This window comes from Gigantopelta aegis, chromosome 3 (genome assembly GCF_016097555.1).
Source record: "Gigantopelta aegis isolate Gae_Host chromosome 3, Gae_host_genome, whole genome shotgun sequence".
NCBI classification, from domain to species: domain Eukaryota; kingdom Metazoa; phylum Mollusca; class Gastropoda; order Neomphalida; family Peltospiridae; genus Gigantopelta; species Gigantopelta aegis.
This window is the reverse complement of record NC_054701.1, coordinates 62,575,313-62,599,481: the sequence shown is the minus strand read 5'-3', so window position 1 is coordinate 62,599,481 and position 24,169 is coordinate 62,575,313. Positions and strand designations below refer to the sequence as shown.

General features: G+C 35.2%; 2 protein-coding genes across 3 annotated transcripts in view; one reads left to right on the top strand and one right to left on the bottom strand.

Annotated features, from left to right (window-relative positions):
* The window catches only part of LOC121368398 (nucleoporin 88-like), a 38,185-nt gene extending 29,067 nt beyond the window's left edge, over positions 1 to 9,118 (bottom strand). The window contains exons 1-5 of the mRNA XM_041493102.1: positions 8,844 to 9,118; positions 4,516 to 4,685; positions 3,638 to 3,763; positions 2,267 to 2,539; positions 1,215 to 1,404 (exon numbers count right to left, since the gene is read on the bottom strand). Of these exons, the coding sequence (XP_041349036.1) occupies positions 1,215 to 1,404; positions 2,267 to 2,539; positions 3,638 to 3,763; positions 4,516 to 4,685; positions 8,844 to 9,080 (996 nt within the window). The 5' untranslated portion in view covers positions 9,081 to 9,118. The remainder of the gene's footprint in view (positions 1 to 1,214; positions 1,405 to 2,266; positions 2,540 to 3,637; positions 3,764 to 4,515; positions 4,686 to 8,843) is intronic.
* Positions 9,119 to 9,151: 33 nt separating this feature from the next.
* LOC121368397 (homeobox protein cut-like 1) overlaps positions 9,152 to 24,169 on the top strand; it is a 150,400-nt gene continuing 135,382 nt past the window's right edge. Inside the window, exon 1 of one of the 2 annotated variants that reach the window (XM_041493099.1) lies at positions 9,152 to 9,400. In XM_041493099.1, coding sequence (XP_041349033.1) covers positions 9,338 to 9,400 — 63 coding nt within the window. In that variant the 5' untranslated portion in view covers positions 9,152 to 9,337. The remainder of the gene's footprint in view (positions 9,401 to 24,169) is intronic. The other variant, XM_041493100.1, reaches the window with a different exon arrangement.

The following is a 24,169-nucleotide window of genomic DNA, read 5'->3' as shown; positions in this document are numbered from 1 at the left end:
GTTATGTGATGAGATAAGATGGGATGTGATGGGATCGGATATGGGATGAGATGACATGGATGTGATGGGATGGGATGGCATGACATGGCATGATATAGGATGTGATGTGATGATAGGATATCGGAGGGGATGGAATGGGATAAAACTGGATGGGATAGGATGGAATGGGATGGGATGGAATGATATGGGATGGGACAGAATGGAATGGGATATATTGGGAATGGGATGGGATGGGATGGAATGGGATGGAATGGGAATGGGATGGAATGGGATGGAATGGAATGGGATGGGATGGAATGGGATGGAATGGAATGGGATGGAATGGAATAGGATATAACGGGAAGGAATGGGATAGAATGGGATGAAATGGGAAAGAAATTGGAGTGCATAGGATGGGATGAGATGGACTGGGGTGGAATAGGTTGAAATAGGATGGAATAGGATGGAATGGGGTGGAATGGGGTGGTATGGGATGGTATGGGATGGGATGGAATGGTATGGGGGTGAAATGGAATAGAAAGCGATGAAATGAAATGGGATGGAATGGAATATGATGGAATGGGATAGAAAGGGATGGAATGGGATTTGAAAAATTAAGATGGAATAGAATGGAATGGAATAGGAAGAAATGGGATGGAACTGCATGGAATGTGATTCAATAGAATGGAAGATGGAATGGGATGGGATGGAATATGATGGAAACGGCTGAGGTGGGATATTGTAGTGGAAATGTGGATGTGGATGTGGATGTGGATGATGTTGTGGTTGTGGTTGTTGATGTGGTTGTGGTTGTGGTTGCAGCAAAGAAAAGAAAAACTCAATCACTTTGTTTAAATGGAAAATAAATGAATTAATTAATGTTTAATAACACCCTAGTATGAAAAATACATTGGCTATTTGTGTAAAACAAAATTAAGTATATATGAATGAATAATTTTAACACATTCATAGTAAAAGGAATGGGACATAATGCATCAAGTCCATTAAAGATTACAAGTACAACAAGAATGCAAATATTAGCTCCATCACCAAGAATGTAAATGGAAGCTCCATCACAAAGAATGCAAGTAGAAGTGCATACCCTAATATTAAACACTTACTTGTAGAACACTTACTAGTGAATTTATTTCACCAACAACATACTTTAAGGCACAACACATGAAACATGACTAGCCCATAGCAAACATATATTTTTATTCATTAATATTCATTACCTGGAATGATATATCGGCTTCATCACAGCCTGCTAGTACCAAACAGTGATGCAGTTTTCCCTCTCGTGTCGTCACCACTAACACTGGAGGTGTCGAGTTCAGACACAAGATGGCGCAGGCATCGACGCCGTAATTGTCGTCTGCTGGTGGATGCATCACCAGTGGGCCTTGTACGGGTAATTTGATTTGTCTGCAACGATAATTCATTATTTACCAATAAAAGCAGGTTTTTATTATATGGATGAAAAGGAAAGGAACTTTTGTTTAACTCAGGTGAGTTCTCTACTGAATGAGCTAAATCCTGTCTTTTCATATGCATCGATGTATGGAGAATATGTAAGCGAGTGGGTGGTTGGCTGGCTTGAAGAATGGATGGATGGATGGTATTCATAGGATGGATGGATCGACGGATGGATGGACGGATGGATGGATGGATGGATGGATAGAAAAACTTAATGATCAAAGGACAGATGGACGAGTTTTGTGAATGTGCATTTATAGACTGATGTGGATGGATGGATGGATGGGTGGATGGATGGGTGGGTGGAGGTATGGAGGTATGGATGGATGGATGGATGGATGGATGGATGGATGGATGGATGGATGGATGGATGGATGGATGGATGGATGGATGGATGGATGGATGGACGGACGGACGGATGGATAGATGGATAAAGTTAATGATCAAAGGACAGATGGACAAGTTTTGTGAATGTGCATTTATAGACTGATGGATGGATGGATGGATGGATGGATGGATGGATGGGTGGATGGGTGTTCCTTGGTTGGCTGGGTGGATGGATGGATGGATGGATGGATGGATGGATGGATGGATGGATGGATGGATGGATGGATGGATGGATGGATGGATGGATGGATGGGTGAGTGGGTGAGTGGGTGTTTGGGATGGATGGATGGTAAAAGATGGATTAATGGAGTGATCAATGTACAGATGGATGAACAGACATATGTATAGATGGAAAGAAAGATGGATAAACAAAAAGATGGATGAAAATACTTCACAGACAATAATATAAATACAAAACACTTGCCTCTCCTGGTTCAAAGCAGTGTAGGCAATGACAACATCACCGCTTCCCTTGACAATATAGGCTGGCCAGACCTGGATGTCATCATCGTTGGTGACGATGCCTAGACGTTCTTTGACTTTGAGTTCAACTGGAGGGCCGAAGTCAAACGACACCGCCGTCTCACCCAGAGCAGTACTCAGAGTCATTTTCGACGGAGAAACGTTGAAGTCAAATTCGCCATCGTCAAGATGGATCATCTGTACAGGCTTGTCAGGCTCAGAGATGTCATAAATACTGGAAACAAAATACAGATCAACTAACAAAGCTAATTATGGGCCAGTAGATTGCTTGGCTAATTCTTTATACTGGTGTCATATTATTTTAGCAAGTTTTCATCAAAGGTGACTTCTAAACATGTTCTGTAATATCTGATGTGGGACACACGACAAAATCTTGCACTTAGTAGATTTATGAAAACTACCGAAATACACAATACAAAAAAAAACCCAAGTATTTATTGTTTACTATATTTAAAGAAAAATGTCGAAAATATCTACTGGACCTTAATTAATTTTGTTGAGTATAGAAGGAAGAAATTGTTTTATTTAACGACGCACTCAAAACATTTTATTTACGGTTATATGATGTCAGACATATGGTTAAGGACCACACAGATACTGAGAGAGGAAACCCGCTATCACCACTTCATGGGCTACTCTTTTCAATAAGCAGCAAGGGATTTTTTATATGCACCATCCCATAGACAGGGTAGCACATATCACTGCCTATGATATACCAGTCGTGGAGTATAGAATGTCTGTATCAAATGATACTATAAGTTACACAGCCTTTGACTTACACAACAGTCTGTGATATCCAAGTCATGAAGTGCCAACTATAGAGCTAGCCTGAGTAGAACATTTCGCCAAATGATCTAACATACTTCCAAAGCTGCTACTACCCACAGACGTTTTATACCACAAAATATTTATAATTACATGAAAATGAAAAATGCAAGTAGTATACATGAAGGAAGGAAGGAAATGTTTTATTTAACAACGCACTCAAAACATTTTATTTACGGTTATATGACGTCAGACATATGGTTGAGGACCACACAGATATATATATAGAAAGGAAACCCGATGTCGCCACTTCATGGGCTACTCTTTTCGATTAGGAGCAAGGGATCTATTATATGCACCATCCCACAGACAGGATAGTACATATCACAGTCTTTGTTACACCAGTTGTGGTGCACTGGCTAGAAAGAGAAATAGCCCAATGGGGCCACCGACAGGTAGTATACATGAAAACAAGCCCAAACCCCACATATTTACATCAATTCCAAATCTAAACATGAATACTGATAGTCCAAATATTATGGCTCACCTGAAGATATTATCTGATGTAAGGAGAGCAAGGTGATCCGCCGATCTGCTGCCGGGATGCCACATGACACGATGTAACTTCAGACCCTGGCGGATCGCAAAGTAACGCTGAGCTATAGAGATTGTTCTGTTAGAAAAAAACAAAAACATCATTCTAAATGAAAAAACTATTTTTATATTAAAAGAACAATCTGAATCCAAGAAAGAAAGAAAGAAAGAAAGAAAGAAAGAACGAAGGAAAGAAAGGACTGTTTTATTTAACGACACACTCAACACATTTTATTATGGTTATATTGCGTAGGAAATATGGTTAAGGACCACAGCGATAAAATGTGCCATGCAATAGGCTACTCTTTTCAATTAATTAGAAGCAAAGGTTCATTTATTTGCATTTGATATGCATTATCCCAAAGACAGGATAGTCTATACCACGGCCTTTGTTTCACCAGTTGTGGTGCATTGGCTGGAATGAGAAATAGCCCAATGGGCCCACCAATGGGAACTGATCCTAAAGATCCATAACAAGGTGCATATGTTTCATTATAAAACAAATTCCATGACTGAAAAAAATTTCAAGGCATTTAATTTACATGACCTTTTTAAAAAAGATTTTAAAGATTTGTCTGCAATCATCAACATAATCCAATAATATTATATTTTGATTCCAATCTTTTTGCATTATTTTAAATTGCTAAAAAAAAACTAATCTTTCAAGTTTTATGACTTTAACAAAGCAAAATGATGGTAGTCAAATGTAGAAACATTTACCATTTTCCAATATTGGGCAAGTATAAGGCAACTGTGAGCAACTTGCTTGCGTTTCATTGCAAGGCCTGTCAAGTATTATTATTATGAATGATTCATGAACGAACGAGATACCTGCATGCAATGATTTCTTTCCCGCCTTCAAATTCGGCATACTTTCCGCATCGCCGTGGCAACTCAAGGACCTTAATTCCAAGCTGACCCCAGACAGCAATGTGACTCCCTGAAGGACTCAGAGTCAACGCCTCAACGTCAAACATGGGTGCATGGGTACACAGTAATGTCTGAAACAAAACAGTATCACTGTACAAATATGAGCAAAAAACTTGAAAAGGAACATTTCTTGATAGGGACAGTATTTAATCATTACTATCAGATAAGCTGTGAAAAACAATAGAAATTTCACAATTAAGCATATTTTAAAAACTAATTCATTGCTGGGTGGAACTTAAAAGGATTCCACCACATTTCTCTCATCCTCAGGTATATAGAACAGAGCTATCCCATGAAAGAAAGCCATATAAGAAATTTCTATCTTACATGGGATATCACGCGCTTGCGTTTAGCATGATGTCGGTGGTAATATATGACATCATATTAATATGAGGTGGTGACGTGAGGTCATTAGACACAGTTTTAAATTAATATTTTGTTATTAAAACCTTCATTTTAAAAGCTATCTTGTTAATTTGTAGTGTTAAATATTATTTAACATATGAAAAAAACACGGTAAAGACGATAGTGCAGTTTATTTATGATAAAATGGTCAAATAAAAAAGTTAATTGTTCAGCCATCTTTGTCTGTTCGTGTAAAATAATGGTTTATTTACCGAATGAATGAGAGAAAAAGACTCCATCATATGTGGTCATGTGGGATAGCAAAAGTACATCCTCGGTGGTGAAAATTTTGACCATGGGACTCGGCAAGCCTCATCCCAGGTCGAAATTTTCACCACCTCAGGTGTACTTTTTCTATCCCACACGACCGCATATGATGGAGTCTTATATTCTTTTACCAAATATATCTTTCCTCATTGGCTTCAGATGATTACAGAATGTGGTGTACTGTCAGTCAACAATGGCAATGTTCACAATGAAGAAGAAGGTCCTTTTTGTCAATATAAATGAATGTTAAATGTATTTTTATTTAGATCCAGTTAAGACAGATGTGTGTGAGTCTTAAATGCAAACAAAATAACATATATGACAATGGCCAACTAAATGTCTTCACCTCTTAAATTATTAAATAGGTAAAGGCAAGCTGCATGTGACTAATGGATAAATATCTTTCGAAAATTCAGTTCCTAATGTCTTTTAATTGTGTCTCAGTTTAAAGAATGGAAGAAACCTAAATTGCTTCAATATAGGATGTTCTCATCATTTATTTGCAAAATTGGCTCTCTTATAGACACCTTTCCCTACTGACGTTTTTGATAGATCAGTCATGGAGCAATGGCCATAATGGGAAAACACCAAATGGGACTATCATTTTGCTGCATAAATTTGGAGAAAGTTTTCAATCTCATTTCTTAAAAGATTGAGACACTGGGAATATTTCACCTGCTCCTTTCCAGTTCTGGAAATTATTTTGGTCCATATAAATACTCCTTACAGACTGAGCCATGAAATGCACATCTTGTGTGTAACACCCCCCCCCCCCGAAAAAATTAATAAATTCATCATTGATTATCGTTTATAATTGATTAAAGGACCATTTAAGACTTTGACACTGTGCTATGTCTAATGACACAGAGTTTATGGTTTAAAAATTGATGGTGAACAATAAACAGCTCTCCTGAAACTATCCAAGAGAGCAACTGCTCTCAGTGTCTAAATGAATGGAAAATAAATCTGCTACGTTTTCTTAGATTTACCTAATATCAGCATGTGACTCACACAGAAATTGTTTTGCACGATCACGCAATAAAGACTGTAATGATGGTTTCTTTTCTTATGAAAAACCACTTAAATATTGCTCGACTCTTTAGGTAGAAATATTTGGGTGAGACAAGTGCGTTTCAGATTAGACAACTACAAATGAACGACAAGCAGATATTGAAAGTGATTACCTTCACTCTTTATACTTTAAGAAAATAATAATAAAGAGATAACCTGAGTTGTGAACACATGGGTTGTTAAAAAAGCAAAGCAGAATATTAAACATAACAAAAATCCCTCAAATCAACAATAAAGGACTGGGGGTGGGGTGTTGTGGGGTTTTTTTTTCAATGAGCCCTTATTCATTATAGGGTCTATTGACTAATTATTGCAAACTGGGAAAATCCATACATATCATTTTGATTTTCATGCTTATATTCTATTAATTTCCAAACATGTTATTCTTGGCATTGACTTCAGTTAGCAGTTTGTGATTACTGAGCTCTAGCTGACTCCGTGTTGAGGCCTTGATTTTCATGGCAAAATTGTCCTCTAGACTAAATGATTAATCATTTCAGTAACCAGTAATCAGGATTTTTTAGAAGATTTGAGTCTTTGAAAATCTGACAAACTCACCAAATTCTTTTTTTTTTTAAATGGTTGTCACCTCAATTTGCTGCCTGATCAAATGTTTTTAACAGACTGAGTCTCCTGAACTTCCATCACATCATTATATCCAAATAATTTGTATAAAGGAATGACACCCAGCATATTGTTTAATCATCAACTATTGGTATTTAATTAATGGCAATTCAGACTCTTTGGACTAAAGAATAATAGTAAACAACTAGAAGTCTTTAATACCAATAGTGTCCTGAAGACAAAATGGAACAAATTTGTTTTGATTAATGACATCAGCATATTAATCATCGGCTATTGGATATCAAGCATTTGATAATTCTGACATAGTCTTGAGAGAAAACCCACTACATATATCTATCACTAACAAAGGCACTTTTATATCAACTAATTATCTCAAAAAGCAACTTCCAAAAATGCAGCAATATAAAATATCTATCATCATCAGAAAATATTTCTCCAAATTAAAATAAAATTTGTCAATTGTTTTAAAAATTTATAACAGAGCTAGCCTTGAAGAAAAATGAGAAATAACACAAGGGTCCATTAATGGGTATTAATCCTAATGCAAGTCAGAACATTTGAGCTAAAAGCCACTCCATTATAAGATATATACAGACACAATTTACAGAACATAGTCTTAAAACATGGGTCTGATCAAGTGTTTTTATTTGCATTCAGAATGTGTGACAGAGAAACACTTTAATTCACATTACTTATCATTTTAGTTCAATAAAAGTTTGTATTTAAGTGCAGGTTTCCGAGAAGGGGTGGAATTTAGATCAGTTGGTTGAGTGCTCACTTGAGTGTGAGTGCGAATAATTTTAACATGCTCATATACCACTAGAGTTTCGAGCATGTCCGTCCCGGGGCCTGTCTCTGGATAGCCAGTGACTTGCTCCGGGACAGATGCTCACTTGAGGTGTAACCTGTGTACACAGAAAATATCTAAACGAGCAAAAGACAGAAATAACCTATGCCAAGTTTATTACCCTGTTGCCAAAATGTAAAAGTTCATAAAATAAGAACAATAATTTTAAATGAAATTGCATCTTTAGTTTAGTCATGGCACATTGTATTAGCACAAGTACATGTGTTCAAAATAAGCACCAGGCAGATAACCAAAATGACTTTATATGAAAAAGTGAAAATGAACATATGTACAAAGCAGCATCATAATATAAAGTGGTTGAAAACATTGTGAATGCATATTCGTTTATTTTATTTCAACTGATTTTTGTGCTTATATTCAATTAAGGTTCAAGCACACTGTTCTGGTCACACACCTCAGCTTTCTGGGCTGTCTGTTCAGGACATTAGGTTAGTTGTTAGTTGGTTAGTGGTTAGTGAGAGAGAAGAGGGTGTAGTGGCCTTACACCTACCCATTGAGCCCTTAAGAACTCGCTCTGGGTTCGAGACGGTACCGGGCTGTGAACCCTGTATCTACAGCATGCAGTCTTATGGCTTAACCACGATGCCACCGAGGGCAGTGCATATTCCTTAGCAAATAAAATCTTGGTGATGATAACCCGGGCAATATTTGACAAAACAAGGGTATGGATTTGGGAGTTTATTTTATACAAATGTCTTAACATTACATTTTCATGTTTACCATAGCAACCATATAATGATTATGAATGAAAGTAATTTAAATTTTATTTATAAAGTATATACCTAAACGACTGTGTTATTCCTAGTGTCATTCGGTTCATGTCATTTACTAATGCTATATCACATTTTTATTTAAAATATTAAAGTCATTATTAATGCACTGCAAGTTAGAACCTACAATTAACAAACAGGGATTTCATTTGTTATCACTATGGCTGATATGTAAGTGCATCAATCATGACCAATAGGAGCAAGAATAATTGTAATCACTCAAACAGACTGTAAAATATCAGACTGAACAGCATCCAGTCTACCTGATAACGATTTGCCTTGTCCTTCGGCTTCGCTTCCGGTAACAGGTTCTTTATATTAAAGTAAATAAGGTGACACGCATACGAATCCCAGACATACAGGTCGCAATCATGTGTCAAGATCAATTCTTTAGCATCACTAGTTAGCTTTTTACGTGAATCTTTAACATTGTTTTCTTTCAGTAACTTGCAAAATTGATGCGAATTCAAACCATTACACCACGAGTTGGAGGCTGCCATCTTGAAAAATACTCTCGATCAAAACGAAAGTCGCACAAATACGCGCTTTACTTGTGTAAGCGATTTAAATATGCCACAGACATGACACTGGATCATCGCATTTCAGCAGATGACGTTTAATATTAGTTGTATGTATTTTTCCTTATTTGTTTTTGTCACATTCGCGAGCTTTACGAAGAGTTAGTTCGTTGGAGACTATATTCGATCAGAGCCAGTCATGTGATCAATCGATCGAGAAGCCTATAATCCCGTTCAAGATGGCTGCGAATGTGCAGTCGATGTGTCAGTATTGGAAAAACTTTAATTTGCAAGAACTACAGGTAAGCACTACGATGTTTATATTTTGCTTTTATAACAGCCTATATGCGGTTCGATTTCGATTGACTATGTGTTAGATCACCGAGCGCTTCGAAAGAGTCCTGGCCATTTAAATTCGGTGATCCTATTGATAAAATATCGTTATTGATCAATATGGCGATCTGGGATCGCAGCTCTTTGTTCGAGGGATCACATCACCAGCTGACGCGATGAACCGAACTTTAGTTTCATGGGGAAATGGGTTTTCTGTCCGTGTAGAAACTTTTCGCGTTTACCTACAGTGAACAGAAAGTTTAGAAAGTTTGGAAACTTGCGTCGCGTAAAAGCCGATCGGTGATGTTGATAGGGAAAAGGGGGCACCTGCCTCCTGCTTCATTTGCCAAAAATAGGTCCTCGGACGCCTAAGAGTTGTACGTCTAACTGAGATAGTGTCACTTTGTAAATTTTACGTGTTGAGTTTTGTTGTGTTGATTGATTTAATATCTGGGATCTTTTAAGAGTTTTTTTTAAATAATAAAGTTGTGTTTTTCTCTCAACCAGTGAAGCAGATGACAAGCTGAATGTACAGTCATTTGTTTAGGATGTTTGCAGAAGTAGGCCATTTAAAGGCCAAAGCTGGCTCACATTATTGCAACTGTGTGGGCATCCTTTTGTCAAACACATAATATGTATTTGTTTTCTCTATTTGTCTCATCATTAGCCCGGGCTTAAGACAAAATTAGAATCAAGACCTGACCTCCTATTGTATTTATTTGTTTGTCGTGTCTTAAGTGGACACTGCGTGAGTATATGTCAGGTATTGGGGATAACTGGATAAAGAAAGTTTTCTTAGTTATTTAACATCACGACTTCTTCAATAAAATCAGTCATGGGCCTGGGCTGATCTCTTTCACACGTGACAGCCTAGACATGTTAGGTCTGTGGAAAAGTTGATAGCCATAAAAGTATGTTCCTTTATTGATTTGGCGCTTGTGGATCAGATAAAACCGTCATATATACATGACTAACTACATGCATCTCCGCATATTACAGCTGAAAACAACTTCTCCTAGGCTTCTACTGCTAAAAGCCATTACTTCCTCCTCTTGTAAGCTCGTATCCTGAAAGTTTACTGCAACAATTACTTTTTATTAATCTCATATAATGATTTTAGTGGCTTTTATCGCAGTAACATCTGACAAATGTTGACATCTTGTTTGGCATGGGATCATTTGTTTGTATGTTGTATATGTGTATTATGTTAAATGTTTGATTTTTATTTATTTTTTGCTTTAAAATGTATAAATATTTTTAATGGAATATACTGGTAGTATTTTAAAACAAGTTTTATGATATCTTATATTGTGCTATTTACTACAGATTTAATGGTTAATAAGTATTAAATTTACAAAAAACTGTTTTATAGCAGATTTACAAAAACCTATAAATAGCTGCATTAATTTTGCTTTCAAATTTAAAAAAAAGTTTTTGTGTCCTGTTTTATCTTTATGTAATTTCATTTCCATTATTCCAGTTTCCAAGACAAAAATGATCAGTTGATGACATATTTCATATTTAATTTAAACACTGTACACATTTCTCACAAATATTAAATTGCATGTCTTGTGTTGTTTAATATGCATAGAGTATATTTCCATGTTAATACTAAAAAAAAAAGGAAAGAAAGAAAGAATAAAAAAACCTAGTTATTGTTAAGATAGCAATCTTATTTTATATATTCTGCTATTTACTAAAATAAGTGGTGTCATTATATGTACACGTGCATTATGTTTATTTCATATGGAATTTAATACCCAATTCATAGCAATTATACAGGGCATTATTTAGGCAACTACATGTACAGTGTATAACTTATCTAGTTAAATAAGACCTATATATTTGTTCATACGGTTTATTGATTGCTCTTAGAATAGTAAAAAAAGCCATCTAGATTCACATATTATGCTTCAAATTAGTAAAACACTCCATGGTTTGTTGTTGTTTTAAATATATCGTACACCAATCAGTAATTTAGAATCTGTAAATAGATTTGTTGACTGTATCCTAATTGGCAAAAAAGGTGCAGAGATTTTTCTTATTGTACTCCAGTTAGGAATAGACACCACTGATTTGTTTATTGTATTGCAATTAGTCACAACAACTCCTTCTCATTATGTAGGTGGTGGTGTGAGAATGGGACACTGGTAGGCCAATTAGAGTTGCCATTCTGTGTGATTGGGAACAACAGCTCCTTTGTTTGGTACATCATCCCAACATGGAGGGATTATAACACCTATCAGATAAATAGGACCAGTTGGGTAGACTTGGTTAAAACTCTTAGAAAATGGTATATTTTAATTGATCTTGAAATTGAATGCTTTAATTTAATGCATAGTTTCTAATACTCGTGTGTTAAATGCAAAGCCATAATTTTTAATTGTATTTTAAAAGTTAAAAAAAAGCCCACGAAAACATTTATATTAAGAAAGATGCTTATTTATTTATTTATTTATTAAAAATCAATACTAGTAAGATTTATAATTTTTGAATATTTATTTATTTACAAATTATTTATTGATATATTTATGTTTATTATTTATTTTGTTCTTTATTATTATTATTATTTTTTAATATAATACTCCAATTTTGTGTTTTTTTAAAAGTCTCCACCACTGATTTTTATAAATGCCCTGAGAAAGTCTAAAAATCCTAGGACCTATTGCTAAGTATATTGTCACTGGCATGTAATGTTATGTAACTTCCAGAAGTGTTGTGGTATGTATTAGAGCTCAAAGGCTGCATGCAATATGTACAAGGAATTAACTGATACCAAGTACTGTATTTGTGAGATGTATATCTGAGGTACTTTGTATATGGTTATTAATACACTGGTTCATGAAAAGTAACAAACACTTTAAAAAAAAGAAATAGTCTTTTTTATTGCAGGTTTTTATTTATTTTTATTTTTTTAAATTGTTAATTTAGAGTTAATGACATTTGATATTCTAAAATAGCTTATTTTGTAACCTCTCAGACGTCAGCTGTTTATTTTAATGACTTTGCGTCTATGTGTCTAAACGTTTTAAAATATGGCGTAAAACTAAGATTATTTTTACATTAGGCCACATAAAAATAATATTTGTGTAATGTCTCGCCATCTGAAAAGGCCTCGCCCATGGTAATATATGATTTTTTAACAATGTATTTTTAAAACTTATGACCCACTATGACCAGCTATGAACGTCACTCTTCAAGAATTGTGAGTATGTAGAAAATTATCTTAGCTCTCACATTTACACTCGTACCAACATGAAATACTAAAGAAAAGCTTTCTGTGGTGAAATTCTTGCTTTCTCATGCCAACCAGTGCTCCACAACTGGTCAAAGGCCATGGTATTTGCTTTCCTGTCTATGGCAAAGTGCATATAAATGATCCCTTGTTGCATTAGGAAAACATGTAGCATGCTTTCTCTGACAACATGTCAGAATTACCAAATGTTTGATAACCAATAGCAGTGATAGAAATAAGCAGAAGTTTTCATTTGTCCACTGGACAAGTACATCGAGAAATCTACTTGTCCAGCAATATTTTTACTTGTCCAAATAAATGTTTTGTTTTATTCAAGTGCAAGGACCATATTTTTTATTTCTCAAAATTAAACTGCATTGAACATTTTTACTTGTCCACTGGACAATCATTGAGGTACATTTTGCTTGTCCGAGCAGATTTTCACTTGTCAGAACAAATGGACAAGTGCTTATTTCGAACACTGAATAGCCGATTATCAATTAATCAATGTGCTCTCTAGTGGTGTTGTTTAACAAAACAAAAATGTGTATACAATATTCCTTTTTTATTTAAAAAAACCCCTCCTCCAAAACAAATAACTAAAAGCCTCCCTCCCACATTTAAAGAGAATGATGCCACCAACTCATTTTTTATGTGGCCTTGGTTACCCTAATTATTATAATTGCTATTTGATATTTTAAAATAAAGCCTTACTATGGCTTAGTTTTACCATGCTGAGACTAATTAAACTGCCTGTAAAAGAGCTTTTCACCATTTGAGCAATTTTGGGGAAATGTATTCCCATCTCCCGGGGGGACCCCCTCATTACAAAAATCCATTAAAAAAAACCCTGCAACAACCACCGGCCTCAGTGGCGTCGTGGCAGGCCATCAGTCTACAGGCTGGTAGGTACTGGGTTCGGATCCCAGTCGAGGCATGGAATTTTTAATCCAGATACCGACTCCAAACCCTGAGTGAGTGCTCCGCAAGGCTCAATGGGTAGGTGTAAACCACTTGCACCGACCAGTGATCCATAACTGGTTCAACAAAGGCCATGGTTTGTGCTATCCAGCCTGTGGGAAGCGCAAATAAAAGATCCCTTGCTGCCTGTCGTAAAAGAGTAGCCTATGTGGCAACAGCGGGTTTCCTCTAAAAAAATATGTGTGGTCCTTAACCATATGTCTGACGCCATATAACCGTAAATAAAATGTGTTGAGTGCGTCGTTAAATAAAACACTTCTTTCTTTCTTTCCTACAACAAAACCCCCCCCCCCCCCCCCCCCCCAAAAAAAAAAAAATGTTTAAAAGTATTTTTATTTTTATTTGTTTGTTTAATTGCTTTTGGTAATGTTTGGTAATGTTTAAGATAAAGGTCCTACTAAATATCATAAAATTTGTTCATAAATGTTTAAAATACAGCCATTTTTCATCCATTTCTGTTCAATGTAGAATTCTCAGGAAACAAAAGAGTCTTGAAAAATCTCAGATTTATAGAATTATTGATTTTTCTTTTCTTCCCAAAGGTAGGAGATTTATGGATGGTATTTGACAAGGGATCTCGAAAAAAGAAAAAAAAAAAATTCTTTAAAAAAAAAAATTATTCACACAAAACAATTTTATTGATCTGAGATAGGGTTTTTAGTGGCATACTTTCAATAACTCCCATTATGCTGGAGAATGAAAAACTTTTTCAAATTGATTTTTCTCCATCCCTACAGAATTATTAGTATGAAATTGATGAGCGGGAATTGATTTTCTGTGCCCATCTTTTGCTATAATTTGCACACACTAAGATTATGATTAGCTTATTGATGGAAGTTTCAGATTGAATAATAATAAAATGTGTATGTGAAAGGAAGAGTCCTGTGTTGTATTTGTTCAGGCACAAAAACATTAGCCTGAGCGATCTTTTGTGCGTCTCCTTGCATCAGGATGCTGGGTGATGTAAATAGCAGGCTATTGATTTTCGCAGACAATAGCAAGTACATGTGAACATTTCCAATCACTTTGTAAAGGGATGTCTTTATGGATGTTTTGTTCCACATATCAAGTTAATTTTCCCAGTTTAGCTATCGATTGATTGGTTATGGTGAGAATGCAACTTGGCTTTGACGAAGAGACAAAAACTATCATTTAGACAATGGAATATTTTCAGTGCATTTGAGCGATGACTTTGAGCTCAGAATTACTGACATTTACTGCAATCCTGGAAAGGGGGAGAAAAAAATGAGAGGAAAAAAAAAAATCAATGTTTAGTTTTGTGACAATGCAGTATTGATTATCTCTCTTTGAAATGTTTCATCCCTCCATTAATCAGTGCTGGGCTTGATGGGGTTACAAATTGACATTGATTGGTACTCTATCGATTTTTGTCACTGTGCCCAAATGGTTTCATTATAAACTTAAAATCCATCGACATATGGCACAATAAGTCCAGAGTATTGATTGATGGGTTTGGACTGGTGTTGATCTCACACTGGATCATACACCCCCCCCCCCCCCCCACCCCACCCATCCTTTCTCCCCCCAGACCAACAGATGGGGTCTCTGTCAATGATATTGATTTTTTATTTAAGGTGAAGCTGCGAGTCGATGTTAGATTACCGGAGTTCCATTTTCTCATGTCTTTGGAAGTGTCTCGAAAATCATAAAAATCAATAAAATTCATCAACCCCCAAAGCTTTGTTGTCAGTCAAGCCAGATTGTGAAATGTTGATACATTATTGATGTGTTTTTGTAGTGGTGGGAAATAATCGATATGTATTTGGTTCCCTCCCATCCCCCCCCCCCCCCCCCCCCCATTCCTTCCAGTGGTAGGAAGCTTGCTTGTCCTAACAAAATGCACAATATGTTTTCTGATAATAATTTTCACAATTTGCTAAATGTCCACCTTATTTTTGACAGTATTGGCGATATATCCAGAATTTTTCATTTTCAGAAGTGATAATGTACATTTGTAAATCGTAAATTTGAATAATCTTGCATTTATCTCAAGTTTTTCATCATTGCTGTTGAAAGAATTCGCACTGCAAATCTAGTACGTTGTCTAACTTCAAGACTACAGTATTATTTATAAATGTTTTTCAATTTCTATCATTTGCTTCCATATCAAAAGAAAATCACTTGTTACTCAACAAAATTAATTTAAGCCCAGGATTTCATATTGAAATAACCATATTAGACTCCACAAATGGCCATATTTTAAAATGCATATTGTTTTATTTTTATTTTCCTTACTGTCCATTCCCTTTAGACCTGCCTCCCCTGAATAATTCTGACTCGGAAAGATTACTGGTTCCAATTTAAAGGAAGTATTACTCATTCAAGTATTTCATGCAAATATATAATTTATTGTATTGTTTTGATAAACAACAACATAAACAAAATTAGAGCAACTTGTGGGCATAGTTTCTTGTAAGAAAACAGGTTCTATTTTCAGAAGGAGGGAAATTTTATGGGGTTTTTTTATCTTTTTTTTCTTATAGTACAATGCTCTAGTATTGTCGTTAAACAAAACAAACTTTAACTTTCTTATGCAAATGACTTCCCAGTTCCCAGGGAACATTTTATTCAGTATCACGTTGCGATTCGCTACACAAGTTTCGGAGATCACTACATAATTTTAAAACATTAAACAGTAGTTGCTAATCAATTTTCAATTGACTAGAAATATCGCTTATCAAGATTTTGAAAAAAAAAAGTTCCCTTCTTTCAGATAAGTTATTGGTTGTAAATGTATTAAGAATGGAGTCTTAATTTATACTTGTGAAGATACATCAACACGTATATAGATTTAGTTTTGTTGTTAAGTGGGCAGTTGTTTGGGTGTGTCATTGTACATGGTACATGTTTGAAAGAGTAGTCGAAATCTGTACACATCAATCTTCAACAAACACTTCTTGCCAGGGAGTCATTGGAAATGCTTGTGTGACTTCTCTGTGAACTTGTACATCACTGCAAGTCCTTCATTGTCATCGTAACTGTACATCAATCTAACTCTTCTAAAATTTCTCGACCCATTATTAATATAGTCAGACCCATGTTAATCAGACATCTAATACATTCAAATGTTAATCAGACACGCACATACAAACAAATGTGTGCAGGCACTCTCACAAATACACACAATAACAAGGCTTGCAATTCATTCTATGTAAATTTAATTAAACTAATAATTTTTAAATATAATTTAGTGTGAATCTCTAGGGATTTATCTAGACGTCCTGTGTGTCCGAACATACCTGTATATAGACCCTTAAAGGAGGGGACAATTAAGGCATTTGGCCTGGTATGCATATTCATCGATATATAATGCACATTATTGCTCAACATCAACAAGTATAAGCGTATAGTTAATTAATAAAATCCTTAAATGTGACAGCTATTATATATAACGGGTACAGCCATTTTGTACCATCCCAGTGCATACGCCTTCTGGCGAGCTGGTGGTTACGTAATACCTAACGTGTCACGTCAGGAATTAGTCCTCGAACTGAAGAAATAAAACACACCTAATTTTTGCGGATGCATCGCAATGTTCTGTAATAATATCCACCACAGTAAGCCGGCAACAAGTATATATTATTTTTCAATACAAAATAAGCCACCATTGTCAAAGTGTTGAAATAACTGTATTATGTTTTGTACATAAATTAACCCACGTACTGAAATAATAATCACAGTGTGTTCTTGGTTAATTGGTCTTTTCTTTCCGTGGCCTGTACCTGTGGTTCCTGATTGGCAGGTATATATTTAGACGATCCCCAGACACTGTGTCTAGACACACTAAAAAGAGGTGCCTCTTTTATTAAGATCACACGGTATTGTCTGATAGCCGCGCGGACGCCCCTCAAATCATAATGGACATTATCACTTTATTACTGTAAGTAATTCTGTAAAAACCTTGATTAGGTAGACTTTCCCATCTAAAATAAAAAAACTGACCAATTACGTAGTCCCAAAGAAAAGAAAATTATCACTTGGGTATTGTGAGTGGTCGTTTTGCTCAAACATACCCGATCAATAGGCCTAATAATAAGCATTTTTTCTTTGTATTTTTTTTAAAGAGAACAATACTATAACTCCATTTCGTTCTATTGATGCAAACTGAAATATATTTAGTTAAATAGTTTATTATACTATCAAGTCATTTATCTTGTTTTACAAGTCAGGTTGATAAAAGCGAAGTGCCTTGTTGTAAATTAGAGCGTTTGTTTACACTGTGCTTAAGAGGAATTGCTATACCACCGGACATCACAAAAACGAAACAAAATGGCTGCCCCCAGTTAGCAGGAATAATCATGTTTTTTACTAACTCTTATATTACGCGTTTTTCATTTGTTAAAGTGTCAGTATGTGTTGGTGGTCCGGGTATGCATCTTTCCAACAGATACAGCTCTTATTTGAGTTTACCCTACCTTTAATTTCCCAAAAGAAAGTGGCACTGAAAATTCCCAATTTCTTCTGTACAAAAAATTCCCAATATACGTGTTTAATTATGTCTGTTCTAATAAATTAATGTAACATCATTCAGTGACCTAAAAACATATCCCAACTATGATTTACTTAACTCTAATTTTCCCAATCCCATCAGAGTGTTTCAGCCAGAAAGAAATTTTTGGGTATGACGCTTTGGAATTAAATGCAACCACAGTCAACAGGCCTCCCCAGAGAGAAAATGGGTTAGGTTTAGGGTTAGGTTTAGGGTTAGGGTTAAGAAAATCATACAGTAGTGATAAGAGCAATTACTTTTGTTAAAAAAGGTTTTAAAAAATAAAATCTGCAAATCATTTGGGTATGGCATCATACCCATTTTACCCTCTGGCAGAAACCCTGCATGATCAAACATGGGACCCTGGAGAAATATCCTGGGTAAATCCATCCTAATGTTGACATAGCTGGCACTAATTTATCAATCTGAATAGGTGTACAATGCTATAAGACAGAAAGCAAAATCTGCTTGTAAAAGTGATTTACAGGAAGCATAAATTACATGTATTTGGAGTGGCAATTGCCTCAGATTGGTCTTTGTTGATTTTGAACCTCACAAATACATTGTACATGTACCTCAACAACAATCTATGCGTCAAACACCTCATTTGATTGCATGGGGAAACAAAACAATAGATTATTGTTTAATATTGAACAGTTACAAACATGTATTGTGAGTTAACTGGCTCATTCATTAAAGAGACAATCTATAATATGTTTCCGACTACTAGAGCTTTTTTAGAATTGCTTCTGTGGTGTAGTGTTTCGCATCCCGGTACCAACTCCCACCCAGAGCAAGTTTTAATGACTCAATGATCACTACACCCAATTCTTTCTCACTAACCCACTGTCCTGGACAGATAGCCTAGATAGCCGAGGTGTGTGTGCCCAGGACAGCATGATTGAACCTTAATTGGATATAAGCATAAAAATAAGTTCAAATGAAATGAAACAATTGTAAATTTTTTCTTGTTACCAGTGTTTGTGCATACAGTGTATTTCTGGTTGGCTTTGTCTGCAGTGTTAGCACAAACTGGATTTTACTTCCCAATAATTTTGTACATATTAAAAAAATTATTTTGAAATTAAACGAAATTTGGACATTAGGATACGGTAACCAAAAACATATTGTTTTCAAAATTTTGATTAGCAACGTTTGCTGTCAGTTGGAAAATTGAGTAGAAACTAGTATTTAATATTACTGAATTGTGTGATAATCTCTGAAACCTGTTTAACGAATTGTGAAGCGATACTGAACAAAATGTACACCGATTGCATATACAAACACTGATATATTCTAAACAAGAACATTTATTTGAAATGTAATTTTAGTTGTTAACATGTCACCTTTATGAGGACTTCTATAATTGTTATAAAATCCACTAGCCATGGGATCAGTGATTTTAAAAATGTACTAGCGATGATTTAAAATTCACTAGCCCTACTTTAATAAAGTTAATACAATTTTACTAAATAATAGTAATAATCAGATATGTCACCTAAAGGGGGAAACAGAGCTTAAAAACACTAACATTGTTGGGGTGGGGGCAGGATATTCATATTTACAAAGTCAACATAACTGCAACATTTGACTTTATTTCCCCCACTAGCCGTCGGGCATGGCAATAGTAGTTATATACTAGCTACCACAACATTGAATATCACTAGCTATGGGAGTGGGGCTACCATAATCTAGAAGCCCTGCCTTTATTCATTAAAATTAAAAACAAATTCAGATTGAAGTTTTATCTCACATAACTTGTAATGCAATACCTTTCTTCTAAACAAGATGCCTATTTAACCATTCGAATTGAGATTTAATTATAGAACCACCTTTTGCATAAATCATTGTCCATTATCTACGGACATTTTTTCTTGCTTTTTTTTGTGCATGTAAAATTGGATTGTATCCTAGCAGTGTAGTTTTAAACTAGTTACAAAATTAATTGCAGATAAATAAAAATAAAAAATTCAATTACATGTACATGTATGCTAGTCTATCAATCATTTGATTGTTCGGAGACACTGTGTGGTTTTTTGTGTGTGCGTGTAAAGTGTTTTAATAAGTAAATTGTGGTCACACATGTCTGTGAAGATGCTTCCTGTGTGGAATCTAGATAGGATGTTTCTAATGGGAGCCTGGCGCCAGCAGATTGATCTCTGACATTCGTTGATTTCACCATCATATTGGCTTATGTGTAATGTGTATCAGGGCCGCTCAAATCAACTGCGGAATGCCAACAATTGCCCCGTGTGCAATACCTCCAACCAGAAGTTGATAACTCCACACAAATTGAAATCATTATTTAATGGGGGAAAAATGGCTTTCGGGATCTGACAGGATGTGGGCAGAGTATCTTGTGACAAAGACTAGGAAGTGGAGATTGTTATGATTGGCGGCAATTGAACTTTTCACATAATGTAATCGGCTTTATTCCATGGTAATCACCCAACTTTTATTTGCCATTGAATGCCATTTAGTGAACTGATGCTCTTTGGGAACAAATTTTGGAAATGATTAGCCGATACCACCATTTAGTTATCATGAGTCTATTAACTTGTCAGCTTGTATGCTGGGCGATTGCTGTATTTAATAATGGGGTATTATCTTTTTTCTTTGCTTTGGACCAATTCTTCTATTTATTGCAATTAGTAAATGAACATTTTGCAATATGTTGTAGGCTAATTCAGTAATTTTGGATCAGTTAATATACTGAGGGCATCCTGTATTTAATATCGGCTATTTTATTTTATCTTTGAAATGGTCAAGTTTTCTATTTGTTATTTAAAGTTAATCATTCGTGATGATAAATTTTAAGTGTTAAATTCTAGATTTAGATTTTACAACGTGAATGGATGAAAGTTCATCAGGCTATTACACAGAGTAATTTTAACTAGAAATCATGGAAACCAATAGAATTTTGGGATAGTTTGTTTTATTTTTAATGTCACCACTAGATCACATTGATTTATTAATCATTTGTTCATTCTGAGACATAGTCTTCAGCAAAAATCTCCTACATTTTTTCCATTAGCAGCCAGGGGTCTTTCATATTCACTTTCCCACAGACAGAACAGCACATACTTTGATATACCAGTCGTGGAGCACTAATTGTTATGGAAAAAAACCCATTCAGAAAATGGGTAAACCAAAGTGTTTCGAACCTACAACTGAAACACTTCAGGTGAGCACTCTACCAACTGAGCTAGATCCTGCTACATTTAAAAAAAAAAAAAATAATAATTGGGTGGGGGGGGGGGGAGGGAGGTGGAATAATGTTAATTTGAGCACAAATGAAAAGCAGTTTTCACTCCTTTCCAAAGGAAACTTTGAGTAAAAATTAATGCATGAATGGATGAATTAATAAATGAAAGCATAATAACACCCAGCATATTTAAAAAAGTTTTTGTCTTTAAACCAAAAACATCGGCTATTGAGTTGTTCACCGAGACTTACTAAATCGTAACACTTTATTCTCCCATCAGTTTGCCTATGGCGCCCCGTCTGCCAGTATATTGCCGTGTGATTATGAACAACCTAAATAACGCCATCCAGTCATTTACATCTACAGTGTACAGATTTAATTTTCTTTCTTCAGCAGGCAATCTATAACTCAGGGAGTCTGGCTCAGCGAAATATGAGAATCCATTTCCAAAGGAATTCTTATCGGACTGTTTACAGCTATTGGCCCACTTGATAAACTGGTTCATAGTCAGGGCATATGATTGAATGTTTGTGTGACTTATTGATGATTGGAAACACATGTAGCCATCAGTGATCACCATGAGCCCAATGTCTGACTTGCCAAGTTGTTTTCCAGGCTCCAGCTCAGCGCTCCCAGTACCCATTTGCCATAGTAATCAGTTGACAGTGTACTTGATATATGGTTTTATTGTTAAAGCAGCTACATGTCTGTATGCTTTAATACTTTTGACAAGTTTTGTTTCAAAGAAAGGGATATTTGTTTAACATCTCTTGAGCACATTTTCAGCTGTTGCTATTTGGTGTCTAATATATCGTGGGGGGAGGGGTAGGGAAAGAGGGGGGGGGGGGGTACATACAATGGCTTATTCTTTGCATTTACCAGTCATGGGGCTGGTGTATTGGTTGTGCTTGGAAAATAACTGAGGATGATTGATCCCATGACCCACTGTACGCCAGGCTGGCTCTATACCACTTAGAATACAGTCTGTTCCATACGTATAGAGATACATAGCAGTGCGAGATGGGTAGGAAATCTGCTATTGCCACACAGGGGTACTCCTTCCAAGTAGCAACTAGGGATCTTTTATCTGTATTTTGTCATAGACAAGACTTTGTATCTGGTGGGGTGGGTGGGGTGGGTTTGGCACTGAGTGTCATATGCTGTCAGTTATTTTTCTTGTTTCTCAGTTATACCGGTATACCCATCATAACTCAAGCGATTACTACATACTGCCCCAAATTTTGTTTTAAAAATTTGGTACTTAATCTGTTACTAACTTTTAGAGCAACCATGTACATATGTCTTTGACAAATCAAAAGAGAATTTCTAAGTTTGTTTTAAATAAGTAGTTGGGTGGCAGTTAGGATTTAAAAATTAAAGTTTGTTTTGTTTAACGACACTTCTAGAACACCGGCTGTTCAAACATTTTTTAATTTTTTTCATTAAATCTTAGAGAGGAAACCCGCTACAATTTTCATTAATAGCAAAGTATCTTTTATATGCACCCTAAAGACAGAACAGTACATACCACAGTCTTTTTGATATACCAGTCATGGTGCACCAGCTGAATTGGGATTTAATAATTATCTTCATTAAAATCTGTTATATTTATTTTGATAAATTTAAAGATTTAAAAAAAGGAATGTTGAGGTGGAAGTTTACATAACCAATTTATTATTTAATTTTAACACCACTGTACAGTTTTTGGCAGACCTTAAAGGGACTGTTCTGAATTTGCAGCCATTGTAAGATGTTTGTGATAACAGAGCCTTGTTGGCGATAACAGAGCCTTGTTGGTGACTACTATTTCGTACTAAATACATCTTCTTGTTTAGAATACCAGTGTCTGTATATTGAATGTGTTTGCGGTTGTATACTAATGTTTGTAGCACTTGGTTTTTACTATAATTTGTGATATATATTTTTTGGTACATACGAAATTATTGGGAGGTATGTGTGCCTTCTTTAACAAATCTAGTATATCAGATTAGTGTTTTAAGAGTTTCTGAGTTTCGTGATTTTTAAAAATGATTTCTTAAATTTCAATTTTTTTTAGTTAAAAATTTAACAAGTCATAAACCATATCAATTACTTTGCCTATTTCATGAAATTCTGCCATGTATCTTTATTTTAACTCACATTATTATTATTATTAATTTTTTTGCAGTTGTATACTAAAGTGATTTTCTCTTTAACTAGTACTATTTTTTATGGCTGTGAAATGCTTGTTTTTAAATCTTCAATCTCATTTATATTGTGTATGGGATGAACATGTAGGTCATAAACAATTGGTTTATCTGTCTGAAGTTAACCTCAAAATTGCAGAGAAAACTTAGGAAAAAGCTCATTGACTTTCAGCTGAAAAACGTCATGTTCATCTCTAGTATTAGGACCCAGAAGGAAGTAAACAAAATATCATAAATAACACTAGATAGACACAATGGTATTTTCATACTTGATTGTTGTGAAGGACAAAGGAAATTGTTTTAGCTGTTCCATAGCATGGTAATTAGTAGTTTTTAGGAGCAAAGTTATATGTTGTAATTTGTTAAAATTAAAGAGAAGTAAAAATGTAATACCATATAGGAATTAGGATACTTAACCCCCCAGCCCCCCCCAAAAAAAAAATACCCCATTAAAAAACCCACAACCCAAACAAACAAAAAACAACAATAAAAAAATAAAACCCCACAAAGAAAAACAAATAAACAATAAAAACAAATAAACAAAAACCGACATGCTCCCAACAAATTAAACAGCAATATAATATATGTATTGGCTAAGAAAAAACAGACCAACAAAACAGA